The sequence below is a fragment of the Mobula hypostoma genome, chromosome 8, assembly GCF_963921235.1.
Source record: "Mobula hypostoma chromosome 8, sMobHyp1.1, whole genome shotgun sequence".
NCBI classification, from domain to species: Eukaryota; Metazoa; Chordata; class Chondrichthyes; order Myliobatiformes; family Myliobatidae; genus Mobula; species Mobula hypostoma.
The window spans coordinates 140,342,342-140,362,683 of record NC_086104.1 but is presented as its reverse complement, the minus strand read 5'-3'; the positions used below and the strand labels follow the sequence as shown (position 1 = coordinate 140,362,683).

At 45.3% G+C, this 20,342-nt stretch overlaps 1 protein-coding gene across 1 annotated transcript in view; it reads left to right on the top strand.

Moving 5' to 3' along the window:
* The window catches only part of slc23a2 (solute carrier family 23 member 2), a 129,031-nt gene that overhangs the window by 80,775 nt on the left and 27,914 nt on the right, over positions 1–20,342 (top strand). Inside the window, exons 6-9 of the mRNA XM_063056974.1 lie at positions 4,321–4,409; positions 7,258–7,325; positions 15,345–15,526; positions 17,739–17,859. Coding sequence (XP_062913044.1) covers positions 4,321–4,409; positions 7,258–7,325; positions 15,345–15,526; positions 17,739–17,859 — 460 coding nt within the window. The remainder of the gene's footprint in view (positions 1–4,320; positions 4,410–7,257; positions 7,326–15,344; positions 15,527–17,738; positions 17,860–20,342) is intronic.

The following is a 20,342-nucleotide window of genomic DNA, read 5'->3' as shown; positions in this document are numbered from 1 at the left end:
TAGGCATGCCCAAGATGCCGCCTTATCCCTGATGAAGATGGCAGAGTTTGTCATCAAAATGTGGGTCGTAATCGATACCTGCACCCAGGCTGGAAGCCCAAGAAGTGTTTATTCAGCATATACACAGTTACACATCCCCATCACTAAGGAAATGGAATATTGCACAGGGAACGGTGGGAAAGTCCAGAACCAGAGGCCACAGTTTAAGAATAAGGGGTAGATAATTTAGAACGGAGTTGAGGAAAAACTTTTTCACACAGAGGGTTGTGGTTCTTTGGAATGCTCTGCCTCAGAAGGCAGTGGAAGCCAATTCTCTGGATTCTTTCAAAAAAGAGTTAGATAGAGCTCTTAAAGATAGTAGAGTGAAGGGATACGGGGAGAAGGCAGAAAAAGGGTACTGATTGATCAGCCATGATCACAGTGAATGGTGGTGCTGGCTCAAAGGGCTGAATGGCCTACTGCTGCACCTATTGTCTATTGTCTATTGAAAGGCACCCCAAAGCCAACCCGATTGCATCAGCTCGGTTTAGAGCCCATTATGAGAATATCCCAAGGAAGACATTGAAGTGCATGCACTCAGCACAACAGCATTGTCATTACAAGGCAATGCTTGTGTAATGAGTGCATTTACCAAGTGTTCTCCATCATATAATTCTAATAAAGTGTAACCACTGTAGCCGTGGGTTCTGTGGGGGGAGTCTACAACTGGAGGTGTCTCTTGCTGTGAAGAGGATTTGATTAATGTGCACGGAAGCTTGACTTGTTGGCATAGATTCAGTGGGATGAGGGGCTTGTTTCTCTGTTGTGTGACTATGACTGCATCTTTGGGCCCACCCATCTGTCCTACTTGTGATAAGTATTTTTTGGTTGTGAAATTAATCCTTCTTTCTCTCCCCCCCCCCCCCCACTCACTCACAGCTTTGTGATTAACAGGGAGATTTAAAAGCCCAACTTGTGGTAGGTTCTTTGGCTCGGCCAGGTGATTGAAAGTAGTGCAGAAGGCCACGACGATACCCACCTTCCTTTTCTGAGAGGTTACTGTCCAACTGTAACAGAACCAGGCTCACCTCTCACTCAGAGCAGTTTCATGAGATCTTTTGGCAAGTGTGCTGCTGAAGGTGGTGGTAGAGGCAGATACATTAGGGACATTTAAAACACATGGATGATAGAAAAATGGAGAGTTATACAGGAGGGAAGAGTTAGATTGATCTTGGAGAAGGTTAAAAAGTCGGCGCAACGTTGTGGGCCAACAAGCCTGTACTATGCAGTGCTGTTCTATGTTCCAGAGCTGATGGGAATGTGGGGGAGAATAATTTCATAGAACATAGAAGAGAACCGCACAGGAACAGGAACCAGCTAAAAAGCAAATCAAAAACACCCAAACACTAATTCCTCCTACCTACACCTTGTCCATATCCCTTCATCTTCCTTACATCCTTGTGTCTATCCAAATGTCTCTTAAAGCCCTCCAGTGTATTTGCCTCCACCACCATACCAAGCAGCACATTCCAGGCATCCACCACTCTCTAAGTAAAAAAACTTGCCCCTAACATCCCCTTTGACCCTGCCCTCTCTCACCTTCAGTGCGTGCCCTCTGGTATTAGACATTTCAACCCTGGGAAACTGATACTCTGTCCACTTTGTCTATTCCTCTCACAATCTTATAAACCTCTATCAGACCTCTCCTCAGCCTCCAGCGCTCCAGAGAAAACAGCTCAAGTTTATCCAGCCTCTCACAATAGCACATGCCCTCTATTCCAGGCAACTTCCTGGTGAACCTCTTCTCCACCCTCTCCAAAGCCTCAACATCCTTCCCATAGTGTGGTGACCAGAACTGCATGCAATACTCCCGATGTGGCCTAACCAGGGTTTTATTAAGCTGCTAGATAATTCTCTGATTTTTGAACTCATTGCCTTGACTAATAAAAGCGAGCATTCCATAAGCCGCCTTAACCACCTTATCGACTTATGTAGACTTTTTTAAGGAGCTATAAACTTGGATCCCAAGATTTCTCTGTTCAGCAACACTGTTAAGGATCTTGCCTTTAGTAGTGTACTATCTCCTTGCATTTGTCATGCTGAAATGCAGCACCTCACATTTATCTGGGTTAAACTCCGTCTTCCATTTCTCAGCCCATATATGCAACTGATCTATATTGTGCTAAAGCTATATTGTGCTAATTTCAGGGCAGTTACTGGGGTAAAGGGTTTGCTTTGTGAGCAGGCATAGACTCAATGGGCCAAATGGCCTACTGCCATGATCTTGTAGTAGGTTAAACTGTCGGTACAACATTGTGGGGCCGAAAAGCCTGTGCCGCTCTATGCTCTATGAATTTGTTGCTGAGGGGAGAGATCTGGGAAAGAACCACTCACAATCTTCAGCTCCCCATTCAATCTTTCCTCTCCAAGAAGCCAATGGCTTTCAGGTCACAGCAGCCTAGTTTATAGAAGGGTGTTAATTCTGCTTATTTCTCTGGCTCTCCTGCTCATTATCTTGGGTGGCAACAGCTGGTTGCCAGCTCTCCTGCCACCAAAGGAAATCGATTCCTATCGCTGCTCACTCTATCTTCTCTGCTGGAGGAAGAGACCTCCCACAGCTCACCCAAGTCAATACAATTGCTCTGTTGCTCTGGGCAACCAGAAGTAGTTACCCACAACTAGTGGTTATCATCTCACCAGCTGAGGGATAACTACTGGTTACCAGGGCAACAGAGCAATTGTACAATCCTACGTGAACTGCAAGGGGTCACCCCTCCAGTTTCAAATCAGATGCTTGTCCTGCCCTTCTCACGCTCCCCCCTCCATCCCCTTGTTTATTCCCAGTAGATCTGCTGCCCTTCTGCTACCATGCTCCATCCTACGACCCTCACTTGCCACCACTGCTGCAAAAGGATTCACGTCCCCAGGTATTCAGGCGACGTCCAAGTGCCTTTTTGTCTGTTCTGTGAATCTGACCCATATAAAAATGTCATCCTCGTTTGGACGTACTTTAGGAATGTGTGGATGAGGCAAACATGTTTCCTCACCCACTTAATCTTCATAACGTGCAAATAAATATAGCTGCTTCTGATTTTAGAGAGTGGTTCCTGGCAGTTCTGAGGTTATCGAGAACGTTTGGCCATCCAGTTCTCACTAGCCTTTGGTGCTCAGTGTTTCCCCTGTGCCAATCAGTTTTGGAATTGAAAAGGATTTATCCTTTTATTCCCACTCTGTTTTCTGCTGACCAGCCAATGCTCCACCCACACTCGTAACTCCCCTGTAATTCCATGGGCTCTTGTCTTGCTAAGCAGCCTCATGTGTGGCACCTTGTCAAAGGCCTTCTGAAAATCCAAGAACACCACGTCTACTGCATCTCCTTTGTCAAGCAGCATCCATTATCAAGGACCCCCACCATCCAGGCCATGCTCTCTTCTTAATTATTAACTTAAGTTATTACTCTTCAGCCATCAGGCTCCTGAACCAGCATGGTCCTCTTCACTCACCTCAACACTGGACTAATTCCACAATCTATGGATTCACTTTCAAGGACTCTACAGCTTATGTTCCCAGTAGTATTTATCCATCTATCTGTTTGTTTATTTGTTAGTAGTCTTTGCCATATAGTTATAGAGAAGTACAGCATAGGCCCTTCAGCCCATCTGGTCCATGCCAAAACCATTTAAACTGCCTACTCCCATCGACCTGCACTGGTACCGTAGCCCTCCATACCCCTACCATCCATGTACTGTACCTATCCAAACTTCTCTTAAACGTTGAAATCAAGCTTGCATGCACCACTTGCACTGGCAGCCCATTCCATACTCTCACGACCCTCTGAGTGAAGAAGATTCCCCTCATGTTCCCCTAAAACTTTTCACCTTTCACTCTTAACCCATGACCTCTGGCTGTAGTCCCACCCAAACTCAGTGGGAAAAGCCTGCTTGCATTTACCCTATCTATACCCCTCATAATTTTGTATACCTCTATCAAATCTCCTCTGAATCTTCTACATTCTAAGGAATAAAGTCCTAAACTATTCATTCTTTCCTTATAACTCAGATCCTCCAGACCTGGCAACATCTTTGTAAATTTTCTCTGTATTCTTTTCAACCTTATTTACATAATTCCTGTAGGTAGGTGTGTAGTCTTTCACTGATTCTATTGTATTTCTCTGTTCTACTGTGAATGCCTGCAAGAAAATGAATCTGCAGGTAGCATATGGTGATATATATGTACTTTGAACTTTGAGCTTTTAAGTTTTCCAAGCTACCACCAACCATCCTTTAGCAGAGCAAACAGTGCTGGGTTTCTCTTACAACAGATTATTTTTGTCTTCCTCAGACTTCCCTTGTTCCAGGCCAGTGCCTTTGCCTTCCTGGCTCCTGCCCGAGCAATCCTGTCCTTGGATAAATGGAAATGCAACAATACAGGTAGGGAGTGGCCATCGCATGGCCTCTTCATGAGCAGAACCACCGGGGGTGATGGGAAAGACAGTATTAGCTTGGACGAGGCCAAGAGCTGTCATTCTCTGACTTGAGGGTCAGGATGCATGAACCATGGATTTTCAGGGTGTTGGCCTTGAGAAATCCCAGTGTGTAGGCTTTGTTTGGGATCATCCTCATGGGTTTAAAATAGAATGTAAGGATTTAAACCCATTTCTGACTTTCTAGTATCACTTGAACCGATACAGTAGGAAAACTTCCTATTACTCCTGTTTCTTTATTTCTGACACTCTCATTTCCTTTCTCTAACCCAGAGTGTTTTTCTCTCTATCTCTCCCGCCCTCTAGCACAATCTCACCTTTATAGTCTAGGAGAGTCATAGAAAAGTACAACACAAAAAACGAGCCCTTCGGCCCATCTAGTCCGTGCCGAAAACATTTAAACTGTGTACTCCCATCGACCTCTACCAGGACCCTGGCCCTCCATACCCCTATCAACCATTGACCTATTCAAACTTCTCTTAAATGTGGAAATCAAGCTCGCATGCACCACTTGTACTGGCAGCTTGTTCCATGCCCTCATGACTCTCTGAATGAAGAAATTTCGCCTCATGTTCCCCTAAACTTTTCACTATTCACCCTTACCTCTGCTTGTAGTTCCAACCCGCTTGCATTTACCCTATCTATACCCCTCATAATTTTATATATCTCTATCAAATCTCCTCTCAATCATTTACATTCCAAGGAATAAAGTCCTAACCTATTCAATCTTTCTGTATAACTCGGGCCCTCCAGTCCTGGCAACATCCTTGTAAATTTCCTCTGTACCCTTTCAATCTTATATAAATCTTTAGGTAGGTGACCAAAGCTGCACACCAACCCCAAATTAGGCCTCACCAACGTCTTATACAACTTCAACATAATATTCTATCTTCTGTACTCAGTACTTGGATTTATGAAGGCCATTGTGCCAAAAGCTTTCTTTATGACCCTATTTATCTGTGATGCCACTTTCAATAAATTATGGGTCTGTATTCCCAGGTCCCTTTGTTCTACCACACTCCTCAGTGCCAGACTGTTCACCTCTCCTGGTGGGTCCCACCAAAGTGCAACCCCTCTCACTTCTCTGCATTGAATTCCATCTGCCAATTTTCAGCCCATTTTACAAGTTGGTCCAGATACCTCTGCAAACCATCCGGCTAGGGTATTAGTCCCCATCCAGGTGCAAACTGTGTTCTGTTCAGGTCCCACACTCCCTGGGAGAGATACTCTCCCAATGATCCAAAAATCAGATGCCCTCCTTCTACACCAACTCCTTAGCCACGTGTTAAACTGTATAATGTTCTTATCTGAGGCCTCACCTGTACGTGGTATGGGTACCAATCCTGCGATCACAACCCTGGAGCTCCTGCACTTAACTCCCTGAACTCCCTTTGCAGAACCTCGTCACTCATCCTGCCCACGTCGTTGGTACCTACGTGGACCACGACTTCTCGCAGTTCACCCTCCCAGTTAAGAGTGCTGGGGTCTCAATCCCAAGATGCACTGGACCCTGGTGCCTGAGGGGCAACATACTATCCAGGAATTGCATTTTCATCCACAGAGCCTCCCTTTTGTTCCCCTACTGCCAAAGCTCGCCTCTCTGCCCCCTTCCCTTCTGAGTCACAGAGGCAGATTCAGTGCCAGAGACTCACTGCGACTCTCCTCTGTTAGGTCACCCCCCCCACCCCCCCAATACAGTATCCAACATGGTATACCTGTTGCTGAGGGGGATGACCACAGGGGTTCTCTGCACTTGGTCCTTAGCCCCTTTCCCCTTCCTGACTGTCACCAGTTTTCCTGTGTCCTAGACCTTGGGTGTAACCACACTTCTATACATTCTATCTATCACTGCCTCAGCCTCCTAAATGACCCGGAGTTCATCCAGTTCCAGCTCTAACTCCTCAACACGGTCTGTGAGAAGCTGCAGTTAGATGCACTGCTCGCAGTTGTAGTCGTCAGGGACGCTGGCGGTCTCCCTGCCTTCCCACATCCCACAAGAGAATCATTCATCTATCCTGCCTGACACCACTACTGTTCTAATTGAGCAAATAGAAAGAAGGAAAAACAATAAATAAACCTCAGGATCCCCACTCTTAACACTCCTGTCTTTTCTTTCTCTCCCTCCCTCTCCTACGCACATTCCACTTTCTCCTAACATCTCATGCTCAGTTATAGTCTCTGTTTTCTGGGCACATGCTCCCTCTCTAACCCCATACTCAATGGAATGAGTCTGCACCATTCTCCATCAAGGAGAGGGGAGCAGGGATAAGGCTCTCCGCTTCCCCAGCCACACTTCCACAGTGCTGGAGGGAGGAAGCCACATTAAGATGCAGTGTTCAGGCAACGTTGTCTGTCACTGCTCCAAAACAACTACTCCAAGGCTGTCCTTGTCAGGATTTGCTGCTCCAGCTGGTTTAGTTTGCATTCAGCTCAGCCCTCTTAATTAACAGCTCACCTTAATCCGTGGACAATAGATTTGTTTCTCCGTGAGAACAGCAGAGGCAGGGGCGGGAATATGCTCTAATTGCCATGCTGGCATAGAACCAAGCAACCTTGCCTGTTAGATTCACTGGCACAACACACAAAATGCTGGAAGAACTCTACAGATTTGCTACCTGACCTGCCAAGTCCTTCAAGCATTGTGTGTGTTGCTCGGATTCCAGCGTCTCTAGTCTCTTGTGTCTCCGTTTCACTCGCACCATTCCCATAAGTTGAAGGCCTCTGGCATAATGCCAGTGCACAGCACTTTACTATCAGTTTTCCAACAGGCTTTTATCCTTGTCTTTTCTTTTAAGGTATAACCTTCACAAATAGTTCTGAAGTGGTGGACACATCTCATATTTGGCATCCAAGGATACGAGAGGTAAAAATTGTCATGAACTAATTATTTCATATTTCCTTATGATATAGAAAGAAGCCATTTAGCCAATGAGTTTATCCCATTCCCAATTTTCCATCACCGGCGTATGTCTTGAAATTTGTTGACTTTGCAGCAGCAGTACAATGCAATACATAATAACAGAGAAAAAAACTGAATTGCAGTAAGTGTGTATGTAAATATATAATAAATAGTTAAATTAAATAAGTCCCCTCCTTTACGCTCTGTATACCCATGACCATGTTGGCACCCACAGCTCTAATCTGCTAATTAAATTTGCCAACGACACTACATTGATTGGCCTAATCTCAAACAGTAACGAGGTGGCCTACAGGGAAGAAGTTATCTCTCTGACACAGTAGTGTCAAGAAAACAACTTCTCCCTCAGTGTCACAAAAACAAAGGAGCTGGTTGTGGATTACAGGAGGAATGAAGACGGGCTAACCCATATTGACATCAATGGATCTGGGGTTGAGAGGGTGAACAGCTTCAAGTTCCTCGGCATCCACAATCACCAAAGACCTCATGTGATCTGTACACACCAACTGTGTGGTGAAAAAGGCACAACAGCACCTCTTTCACCTCAGACGGTTGAGGAAGTTTGGTATGGGCCCCCAAATCCTGAGAACTTTCTTCAGGGGCACAGCTGAGAGCATCCTGACTGGCTGCATCACGGCCTGGTATGGAAACTGTTACCTCCCTTAATCGCAGGATTCTGCAGAGTGGTGTGGATAGCCCAGCACATCTGTAGTTGTGAATTTCCCATTATTCAGGATGTTTACAATGACAGGTGTGAGAAAAAGGCCCGAGGGATCATTGGGGACCTGAGTCACCTCAACCACAGTCTATTCCAGCTGCTTCCATCTGGGAAACAATACCGCAGCATAAAAGCCAGGACCAACAGGCTCCGGGACAGCTTCTTCCACCAGCCTATTAGACTGATTAACTCACACTGATTTGAGTGTCTTTCTATGTTACATTGACTGTTCTATTTATTATAAATTACTGTGATTGCATATTGCACATTTAGATGGAGAAGTAACGTGAAGATATTTACTCCTCATGTAAGTGAAGGAGTAAGAAATAAAGTCAATTCAATAGTGCAAAAATAGAAATTAAAAAGTAGTGAGGTGGTGTCCATTCAGAAATCAGATGGCAGAGGGGAAGAAGTTGTTCCTGGATCGTTGAGTGTGTGCCTTCAGGCTTCTGTACCTTCTTCCTGATGGTCGCAATGAAAGCAAGGCATGGCCTGGGTGATGGGCTGTTTAATGATGCATGCTACCTTTTTAAGGCATTGCTCCTTGAAGATGTCTTGGATACTACGGAGGCTAGTGCTCATGATGCAGCTGACTGAGTTTACAAGTCTCTGCAGTTGACTTTGATCCTGTTCAGTAGCCCCCGCCCCCTTACCACACAGTGATGAAGTCAGTGAGAATGCTCTCCACGATACGTCTGTAAATTTTTTTACATCTGTGGAAAATGTTATAGTCTACTCTAGATTCGACCAGCCACTTTCACAGTGGGGGCAATTTACAGTGGCCGATTAACCTACTAACCTGCAGGTTAGCGGGAGGAAAGCGGAGCACCTGGGGGAAGCCCATGTGATTACAGGGAGAATGTGCAGAATCCAAGATTCATTTCCAGTACACAACTGTAAAGGAGAACAAAATAATTGTTACTCCGGATCTGATGCAGCACCCATAAAAAAGCATAAGATAAAGAGCACAATAATTTAAAAACCACAATAAACATAAATACATAAGATAGCTATATACATAAATGGATTACATGTCCATAAAGTAACACTCCACACATGGGTTCAGAGGTCGGGACTGGACCTGGGTCATTGGAGTAGCGAAGCAGCAGCTGGATAAGCTGTACCATCTAGCACTATTTTGCTTGCCTGTCCTTGACTGAGAGTCTGAGTGAAATCTGTCTAACTGTTGCTGAGAACAACTGGTACACAGACACAAGATATCTGACTGAGTAATGCTGTAGCTGTAAGAAACCTCACTAGTTCATGGGGACTGTCCTCCAACTAAACCCCTGTATCACCAGTGGCCTGGTATTCAGGCACACGAGCTGATGTCGTTGATACAGTCAATGATAAACAATACTGGCAATAAGTAGTGTCCTGTGTGCAACCTTGGGACTTCCCTAATTCATGACAGTCCAGGAAGTGTTTTGCTTTTGAAAATGTTGCCAAATGTGGTAGCTAATCTGCTTCCTCAAACTGTTTTGGTGTCTTGCTATCCAGGAACCACAAAGAGAATTCTTTTTCTCCTTGTGGTAAACACCGGGATGCACAGCACCTCCAGCACCACAGCAGTGTGGGTGTCTCGACATATAGTGGTTAGCACAACGGTTTACAGTGACCCAGGTTCAATTCCCGCCGCCGCCTGTAAGGAGCTTGTACCTTCTCCCCGTGATCGTGTGGGCTCCCTGCAGGTGCTCCGGTTTCCTCCCACAGTCCGAAGACTCTTAATGGTTGGTAGGATAATTGGTCGTTGTAAATTGTCCTGTGAGTAGGCGAGATTAAATCACATTGCTGGATAGTGTGGCTTGAAGGGCCTGTTGCACGCTGTATCTAATCAATCAATAAATAAAAATAATAATAATAAATACATAAATAAAAAGGTAAACCCCATCAATTTAACACACCCCATTTGACCCCTCTGCCAGAACTACTCGAGCTTGACTTTCTTTTTAATTCAATCACTGTTATCCGTCCAAGATGGCCATCAGGAAAGTACTGGTGAGCCACGTTGCTGAACCATTGAAGGGACTCCCAAGGAACACTTCACACGCTCTTGATCTTTTCAGTGATTTCAAGTTCCCTGGTCCCGATCATCTTGTTTTCACTGTGGATATCCAGTCCCTATACAACTCCATTCCCCCACCTGTAAGGCCTCAAAGCTCTCTGTTTCTTTCTGGACACCAGGCCCAACCAGTTGCCCTCCACCACCACTCTCCTCCACCCAGCGAAACTTGTCTTCACTCTTAATAATCTTTCATATGGCTCCTCCCACTTCCTTCAAACTAAAGGTGTAGCCATGGACACTCACATGGGTCCCAGATATGCCTGCCTTTTTGTCGGCTATATGGAACAGTTTTTGTTTCAAGTCTACACTGGTATCACTCCCCAACTTTTCCAGCACTACTTTGACAACTGCCTTGGTGCTGCTTCCATGCACCCATATGGAGCTCGTCAACTTCATCAACTTTGCCTCCAACTTCTACCCTGGTCCATTTCTGACATCTCCCTCCCCTTTCTCAGTCTCTCTATCTCTATCTCTGGAGACAGCTTATCTAATGATGTCTATTATAAAACCACTGACTCGTAGCTACTTGGGCTATACCTCTTCCCACCCTGAAACTTGTAAAAAATGCCATCCCCTTCTCTCAATTCCTCCGTCTCCACTGTATCTGCTCTCAGGATGAGGCTTTTCATTTCAGAATTAAGGAGATGTTCTCCTCCTTCAAAGAAAGAGGGTTCCATTCCTCCACCATCAACACTGCCCTCATCCCATCCTCCTGCCACTCTACCAAGGATAGGGTTCCTCTTGTCCTCACCTACCACCCCACCGGCCTCTGTATCTAGCATATAATTCTCCCTAGCTTCTGCCATCCTCAATGAGATTCCCTCCACCAAGCACATTTTTCCCTCTCCCTCCCCGCTTTCTGCTTTCCATAGGGATCACTGCATACGCGACTCCCTTGTCCATTTGTCCCTCCTCACTGATCTCCCTCCTGGCACTTATCCTTGGAAGCAGAACAAGTGCTATACACCCATACACCTTCTCTTTCACTACCATTCAGGGTCCTAAACAGGACCCAAGTGAGGTGACGCTTCGCTTGTGAGTCTGTTGGGGTCAACTACTGTATCTGGTGCTCCCGATGAGACTTCCTGTATACCTGTGAGGCCCGATGCAGATTGGGAGACTGCTTCACCGAGCACCTATGCTCTGTCCGCCAGAAAAAGCGGGATCTCCCAGTGGTCATCCATTTTAATTTCACTTCCCATTCCTATGCTGATATGTCTGTCCATGGCCTCCTCCATTGTCATGATGAGGCCACACTCAAGTTGGAGGAGCAATGCCTTATATTCCTTCCAGATAGCATGAATATCGATTTCTTGAACTTCCTGTAATACCCCCCCCAACTCCTTCACCATTCCCCATTCTCATTTCCCTCTCTCACTTTATCTCCTTGCTTGCCTATCACCTCTCCCTGGTGCTTTCTCCCCCCCCTCACCCCCCCTGCCACTTTTCTTTCTTCCGTGGCCTTCTGTCCTCTGCCATCAGAAACCCCCTTCTCCAGCCCTGTATCTCTTTCATCAATCAACTTCCTAGCTCTTTACTTCACCCCTCTCCCCCTGCTAGTTTCACCTATCACTTGTGTTTCTTCCGCCCTGCTCCCCCACCTTACTCTTGACTCCTCATCTTTTTTCCTCCAGAAGTCACATTCTTGACTTCTGCCTTAAAGTTGATAGAAAGAGCGCAGGTGTGCTCCCCAGTGTCCTGACTAATATTTACCCCTCACTCAACAATGCATTTCTGTCTGGGGAAATTTGCTTCACTGTGGGAGTGTGTGATGCATTTTCTATATTATCAGAATCATGACATATTTATTAACATTGACACATGTCGTGAAATTTCTTGTGTAGTGGCAGCAGTACAGTGAAGTACATAAAAATTAGATACTTTATTGATCCCAAAGGAAATTACAGTGTCACAGTAGCATTACAAGTACACATATATAAATATTAGAAGAGAAGTAGAAAGAATTTAAAAAAAAACAAGTTACCATAACCAGTCTAATAGGTGGTGGGCGTCATCCCTTCCCCGGCTATAGGTTGACTCATTATAGAGCCTAATGGCTGAGGATAAGAATGACCTCATATAGTGCTTTTCGGAGCAGCACAGTTGTCTCAGTCTATGACTAGAAGTGCTCCTCTGTTCAGCAAAGGCAGCATGCAGAGGGAGAGAAACATTGTCCAGAATTGCCAGGATTTTCCGTAGGATCATTTGTTCTACCACAGCCTCCAGTGTGTCCAGTTTGACTCCTATAACACAGCCAGCCTTTCTAATCAATTTATTGAGCCTGTTGGCATCACTCGTGTTGATGCAGTTGCCCCAGCACACCACCACATAAGAAGATTTAACTGGCGACAACAGACTGGTAGAACATGTGAAGGAGAGGCCTGCATACTCCAAGGGACCTCAGTCTCCTCAGGAAGTAGAGGTGCCTCTGGCCCTTCTTGTACACAGCCTCTGTGTTGGTGCTCCACTCAAGTCTGTCATCCAAGTGCACCCCAGGTACTTGTAGGTCTTCACCATCAATAGTAACAGGGAGCAATACAGGCTTAGTCTTCCTAAAGTCCATCACCATCTCCTTTGTCTTACTGATGTTCAGCTGCAGATGACTCAGCTTGCACCTTTTGACAAAGTCCGCCACCAGGGCTCTGTATTCATCCTCCTGCCCTCCCTTTATATACCCAACTATTACTGAGTCATCAGAAAATTTCTGCAGATGACATGACTCAGTGTTGTATCTAAAGTCCGAGGTATACAGGGCAAACAGGTAGGGGGCCAATACAGTCCCTTGTGAGGCCCATGTGCTGCTTATATCCATGTCTGACACACAGCTGTGAGGCCACACAAACTGTGGTCTGTCAGTCAGGTACTCCATTATCCAGCCTAGTCTGCATTGAACGGAGCTTATCCCCCAGCGATGAGGGCTGTATGGTTTTGAAGGCACTTGAGAAATCAAAAAGCATGATCCTCACAGTGCTGCCCTGCTTATCCAAATGAGAGTAGGCTCTGTTCAGCAGGTAGATGACAGCATTGTCGATTCCAATGTGCTTCTAGTCATAGTCATAGTCATACTTTATTGATCCCGAGGGAAATTGGTTTTCGTTACAGTTGCACCATAAATAATTAAATAGTGATAAAACCATAAATAATTAAATAGTAATATGTAAATTATGCCGGGAAATAAGTCCAGGACCAGCCTATTGGCTCAGGGTGTCTGACCCTCCAAGGGAGGAGTTGTAAAGTTTGATGGCCACAGGCAGGAATGACTTCCTATGACGCTCTGTGTTGCATCTCGGTGGAATGAGTCTCTGGCTGAATGTACTCTTGTGCCCACCCAGTCCGTTATGTAGGGGATGGGAGACATTGTCCAAGATGGCATGCAACTTGGACAGCATCCTCTTTTCAGACACCACCGTGAGGGAGTCCAGTTCCATCCCCACAACATCACTGGCCTTAAGAATGAGTTTGTTGATTCTGTTGGTGTCTGCTACCCTCAGCCTGCTGCCCCAGCACACAACAGCAAACATGATCGCACTGGCCACCACAGACTCGTAGAACATCCTCAGCATCGTCCGACAGATGTTAAAGGACCTCAGTCTCCTCAGGAAATAGAGATGGCTCTGACCCTTCGTGTAGACCCTTCTGGTTGGCAAACTACAGGGGATACTATAAAAAGTTACAATAAGAAATAGATATATACTTTAGGCCAAGCAGCATCTATAGGAAGAGGTGCAGTCGACGTTTCAGGCCGAGACCCTAATCTCGGCCTGAAACGTCGACTGCACCTCTTCCTATAGATGCTGCTTGGCCTGCTGCATTCACCAGCAACTTTGATGTATGTTGCTTGAATTTCCAGCATCTGCAGAATTCCTGTTGTTTTAGATATATACTTTATATGTATTTAATTAAATAAGTAATGGAAAGAATGCAAAAAGTATTGAGTTAGTATTCAAGAGTGGGTTCCTTTTCCATTCAGAAATCTGATGGCAGAGGGGAAAGAAGCTGTTCCTAAAACATTGAGCGTGTCTTCAGATTCCTGTACCTCCTTTCTGATGGTAGTAATGAGAAGAGAGAATGCCCTTTGATTATATTAGTAACTCCACTTCAAACGTATTTTAATGGAAAAAAGGCACTTTGAAAAATGGTAAATGGTGGCATTATGGCAAAGCCAACACCCTGAACTAACAATCTTTTTTAAGGCAAAAATTAAAATCTCACGCAGTAGCAAGGAAATTTAAATTCAGTTAGTTAAATCAAAAATTTGCCAGTATGAAGCTACTATGAAACACCTGCAATTTTGACCCAGGGTGACTCTTCAATGTTGTTCGAAGTGGCTGGCCAAGCTGTTTGGTTCAAGCACATGGGCATGGATTTGAAATGCCAAGCCTACCTTGCATTAGTGGTGCCCTGAGGATTAAATGAAAGGCTTAGTATCTGATTGAGGTGTGCTTCTTTGTCAGGGAAACAAGCAGGTCTTTGCAGTCATGGACAGGAAGGTCTTTGTTTTTTGTTTTATTTCGATGCTGCTGGATAATTCTGGAATGGAGAAGGATGTGGAAAGATCCCAGAATTCTTGGGCCAAGGAAATACAGTTCAAAGCTGTATACAGCAGCAAAGGAGCGAATGGAGACTCTTGAATTATTCTGTCTCTTAGAGCAGTGGTCCCCAACCTCCGGGCCACGAAGAACGCAGGGGTGCAGCGGTAGCCGGAACACACCCAGCACATCTTTAAGAAAAAAGCCAAAATAAACATGCTAATTAATTAGGTGCCACCCGGCATGTAAATGTTGGCCCAGATCAGAGGCAATTTTTCGGCACTCACCTAATTAATTAGCTTGTTTATTTGGCTTTTTTCTTAAAGATGTGCTGGGTGCGTTCCCGCTACCGCTGCACCCTTGCACTCTTCGCGGCCCAGAGGTTGGGGACCACTGTCTTAGAACCCATTTGGGATAACGTAACAGTACCAATTTGTTTAAAGTTTCAGATATAAATTACTTGTGTTAGACTGTGAGACCCTCTGTTCATTTCTTCTGTACTCATCTGCTGTTCCCAGAATCCCAAAAGTCCTCTTCTCCTTGTCAAGGCATCCTTTTTGTTTCAGGAGAGTTTCATTTTCTGCATAAGAGGTCTGTCAGGCCAAAAACTTAGGTGACTTTTTAGGGTGATTCAAATGTCATCTTCTTTGCAGATCCAGGGAGCCATCATTATGTCTTCCCTCATCGAGGTGCTGATTGGTTTCCTAGGACTGCCGGGCGTGCTTCTGAGCTACATTGGGCCACTCACTATTACCCCAACAGTGGCTCTGATTGGCCTGTCTGGTTACCAGGCAGCAGGAGAGCGAGCCGGGAAGCACTGGGGTATTGCAATGCTGTAAGTGCATTCTGTTCTACTTCCAAAATGGAAATGGAAATACGTGGAGGACAGTCTTGGTCCTCATGTTTAAGAAAGGGTATATCAGCAATGGCGGCAATCCAGAAGAAATTTACTAGGGTAATTCCTGGGATGAACAGCCAGGGAAGATGGATTTGTATTCTTTGGGGTTTGGAAGAATGAGGAGAGATCTTATTGAAACATAGGGTCAAGGAAGGGTAGATGTTGAGATGGGAGAGCCTCAAACAAGGGAATATAGTTACAGAATAAAGTGCTAGTCATTTAAAACCGAGGTGTGTAGGAACTTTTAGCAGAGAGAGATGAAGCTTTGGAATTCTCTACCTCCAGAGAATGATGCAGACTGAAAAATTTAAAAGGGGGGGTGGTTCATGTTTGAAGGATTAGCGAAGAGGAAACTAATGTGAAGCTGACATAGAAGAGGAGATGTTCAACCATGATCACATTGAATGGCAGAGCAGGTTTGAGGGACCAAGTGCTCCAGTGTACTTGTGTCCTTAAGCTGGGAGGGGCAGAGGCCCAAGGTCTGAGCATTGATCCTGGTAAGCCCTGGAATTATCACTGGGGTGGGAGGGATGAAACTTGTCTCGCATTCCAGAGGCCTTCACTGTGGAGAACACAAGGACAGACAGGGGCTTCCTATGGTGCTGTATAAGCTGATTGTTCACTCAGGTCCTTTAGGGTAGGGGGAGGCGGCAGCTGCAAAAGACACAGGTTCACTGGAAAGGGTGAGTGAATGCAGCCTGCATTCACAGAGCTCCTTTTGAAGTGAAATAAAATGCTCCAGGATGCTTCATTGGGTGTTATCCAACAAATTTCCACTCCCCGCCCCAGCTAGTGATGATTTTTGGAAGATATGATTAGAAGCTTGAATGGAAAATTGGGAGAGGTTGTTTTGAATTGCTTTGTTGATGTGGGACAGGAAGAGTGCAGAGTTCATTCCATGTCCCAGCATTTTTTTGCCATTCAGTAAGGTCATGGCTGATTTATGCTTAAATTCCCTGAACCCAGCTTTTCCCACATCAGTGCTATCTCTAATTAACAAAAAAAAACAATTTCTGATTTAAAAGGAACAAATGACACAGTAAAAACTGCTGCTTATGGAAGAAAATTCTGAACTCCACCCACCCTGCTTGTAATTCCTAAACTTCGCTCCTGGCTCTGATCTTTAGCTTTTGCCTCCGAGGTTGATCCACTGCACTGGTATATATTTGGTTATTAATTTGGATGATAAAGAATGTAGATAGAGATCTTTGAAATAAATATCAGTGGGTAGCACGTTTGCTAGCTAGTTTGAGTTCTGTTCATTGGGTGGGTTAAGCCAGCAAAAGCCTCAGTCTCTCAGGATCCACATTTTATTTATTTGTATTTTAGTTAGAGATAAAGCATGATATCAGGGTCTCCCGGCCCTCTGAGTCCTCGCTGCCCAGTTACACCCATATGAGCAATTAACCTGTAACCTGTGTGTCTTTGGGAGGAAACCAGAGCACCCGGAGGAAATCCCAGTCGCGGGGAGAATGTACTATCTCCTCACTGACAGCGGCGGAAGTGAACCCGGATTTCTGGCGCTGCAGTAGCGTTACGCCACCGTGCCTCACTTGCTGATGTCTGTCCGCAATCTGATTGAAAGCATGCGACGTTGTTGAGATTTGCTGTAGAGCTGTTGGTCAGACTCTGAAGCTCAGCCAAGCCTTTGTGCTGACGTGCAGAATTCTGACCGAGTGCGTGCTGGAGGGCATATAGCACCTAATGGGTTAACACTTGGGCAGTAACTGAGGGAACATCCATATGGGCAGACTGGAGACAGAGGAGCCTAGACTCCCAAATGGAGTAGGCAAAACTGTGAACTGGGGTGGGAGGAACAACACTGGGGGAAATGCTGCCCACCCTGTCCCCATGGATAGACTCTGTGCATAGAGGCTAAGCATCCAGATCAGAATGACTGGTTGTTGGGTGGAGAGGCCTGGTATTGGAAATGTATTGGGTTTGATCCAGAGGCAAGAGAGGCTGCTGAGGGACTGAGGAAAATGAAAGGCTAGCATCCTTAGACTGAGCAAGAGTGTGCTGTATTGGAACAGCGAGGACATTAGGAAGAAGGAAGAACCATTATTGGAAAACAGACAGGTTGTGCTGGCAATGAAGGCCCATGAGAAAAGGGCATTTGACCCAACAAACCTGCCAATTTATTTTCCAGGACAATATTCTTGGTGCTGTTTTTCTCACAATATGCACGGAACGTCAAGCTGCCTCTTCCGATTTATAAGTACAAGAAGGGATGGACAGCATACAAGCTACAGCTATTCAAAATGTTCCCGGTAAGTTGCTGGTAATCAGATGAGAACAGAGGGTTGATAGTCAGTCAGAGGTAATGATGTCCGGATTCCACAGCACATTCCATGTTACCTTACCTTCATTTGGGGTAAAAAAAACCGAACTTGTTACTGAAAGGGAGGCATGACCTGCTGTTATACTTTGCATAAGTTCATGGTGAGCCAAAGCCTTCAACAGCTGTAGCAATGCCTTTGTAATGTAGGGAATGAGTCAAACAATTTACATTCTTCTTTTAAATTTTGGCAATGTTTTGAGCCCCAATGTTCCCTAGAATGTCAGAGGTAACTCCACCATTCTTCATAGAAATGTGGATTTAGGATATTGTCTCTATCTGTTCTGAGTGCAGTTAGTTAGTCCTCTATTTAATGTCCTTTCCCAAAGGTCACTAGCTCAGTACTGGCATGCCAGCCAACAGTCATTTGTTTTGTCCCACTGTTTAAAAGGAACTGCCTGTGAAGCTCGCGTACTGTGCAGTGCACTGAGACGAGCAATGATGGTCAGCAATTGGCAAATCCCAGGTTGTAGTTGGTTCATGTGGAGAGGAGCATTGACCAGCAAGTGGTTTTACCTTTATGTAGTTAGCTTACCCCAAAGTGTTAACTGGGAGGAGACAGATGCATGTTGGCAGTGACAATTGGCTTGGTTGAAGAAATCAGTTTTGCAAGGTTTCTTAAGGAAAAGAGAGGCACACGTGAGGGTTAGAGAGGAGATTTCCGAGCTGCAGACTGGACAGCTTGAGGACACACCTGCCATTGGTGGGGGTATTATATGTGGGGATGCTCAAAAGCTTGGAACTGGAAGAGCACAGAAAACTCTTCCCAATGTAGAGATATGATTACAAAGTGGAACCTCCCTGCTGCTGGAAATGTCACTTCAGGATTCTCAAGCCAGTTTGAACAAATGAGCAACAAGTACAAAATGCTGGAGGAACTCGGCAAATCAGACAGCAGCTATGGAAGGGAATAAACAGTCAACATTTCAGATCAAGACCCTTCATCAGCACTGGAAAGGAAGGAAGTAGAAGCCAGAATATTAAGGGGAAGGCTGGCAGGAGATAGGTGAGATCTGGTGAGGGGGAATGAAATAAGAGTTGTAGGTGATAGGTGCAAGAGGTAAAAGGCTAAAGAAGAAGAAACCTAATAAAGGAGGACAATGGAAGAAAAGAAGGAGAAGGGTGTCCAGAGAGAGGTGATGGGCAGGTGTGGAGAAGAGAAGAGGTGAAAGGGTAATCAAAAGGGGGGATGAAATTGTCAGAGATTAGAGAAATCTATGTTCGTGCCATCGGGTTGGAGGGTACCCAGATGGAACGCGAGGCATTGTTCCTCCAATCTGAGTTTGGCCTCTTTGTGGCAGTAGAGGAGGCCATGGACAGTCATATTGGTATGGGAATGGAAAGATGGAAAGTTGAATTGAAATGGGTAGCCAAATGAGGTGTTTAACGTCTGTTGCAATGGAAATCCCTCGCAATGTATTACTCCTCACACTTGCATCTTGATTCTCGATCCAAGGGGGTTGAGCTTTCTCTCTTGGCCTAAAGCGATAATGGTCTAGCTACCCCCATCCCCACATTTCCTGAGGAGTCTGCAGAGATTCAGTATGACAGCTTGACAAACTTGGATAAACCTATAGATGTGTAGTGGAGAGTGTATTGACTGGCTGCATCGCGGCTGGTATGGAAACACCAACGCCTTTGAATGGAAAATCCTACAAAAGGGGGTAGATTTGGCCCGGTACATCACAGGTAAAGCCCTCCCAACATTTGAAATGTTGCTGTGGGAAATCAGCAACCATCATCAGAGACCCTCACCAGCCAACCCATGCACGTTTCTCGCTGCTGCCTTCAGGTAGAAGGTACAAGAGCCTCATGATTCGCACCACAGTTACTACCCCTCAACCATCAGGTTCTTCTACCCATCCTTTGAGGTGTTTGCACAACCAACGATCTCACTTTAAGGGCTCTTTATCTTGTTATCTTATGTTCTCGTATTTATTGCTATTTATTTATATTTGCATTTGCACCGTTTATTGTCTTCTGCACTCTGGTTGATCTTTCATTGATCCTGCTATAGATACTGCTCTATAGGTTTACAGAGTACACCCACAGGAAGATGAACCTCAGGGTGACATATGTATTTGGATAATAAAATTTACTTTGTGCTTCTGTCCGGAGTAATTTGGAGGACATTAGGCTTGGCCCAAGTATAAAAAAAATAGAAAATGCTGGAACACTCTACTGATCAGAGAGGGCAACAGAGTTAAAGTTTCTGATTGGTTCGGCCACAAGTCTTGGACCTGAAAGATCGTATCTGTTTAGAACATAGAATAGTACAGCACAGTACAGGCCCTTCGGCCCACAATGTTGTGCCAACCCTCAAACCCTGCCTCCCATATAAGCCCCCACCTTAAATTCCTCCATATACCTATCCAGTAGTCTCTTAAACTTCACTAGTGTATCTGCTTCCACCAC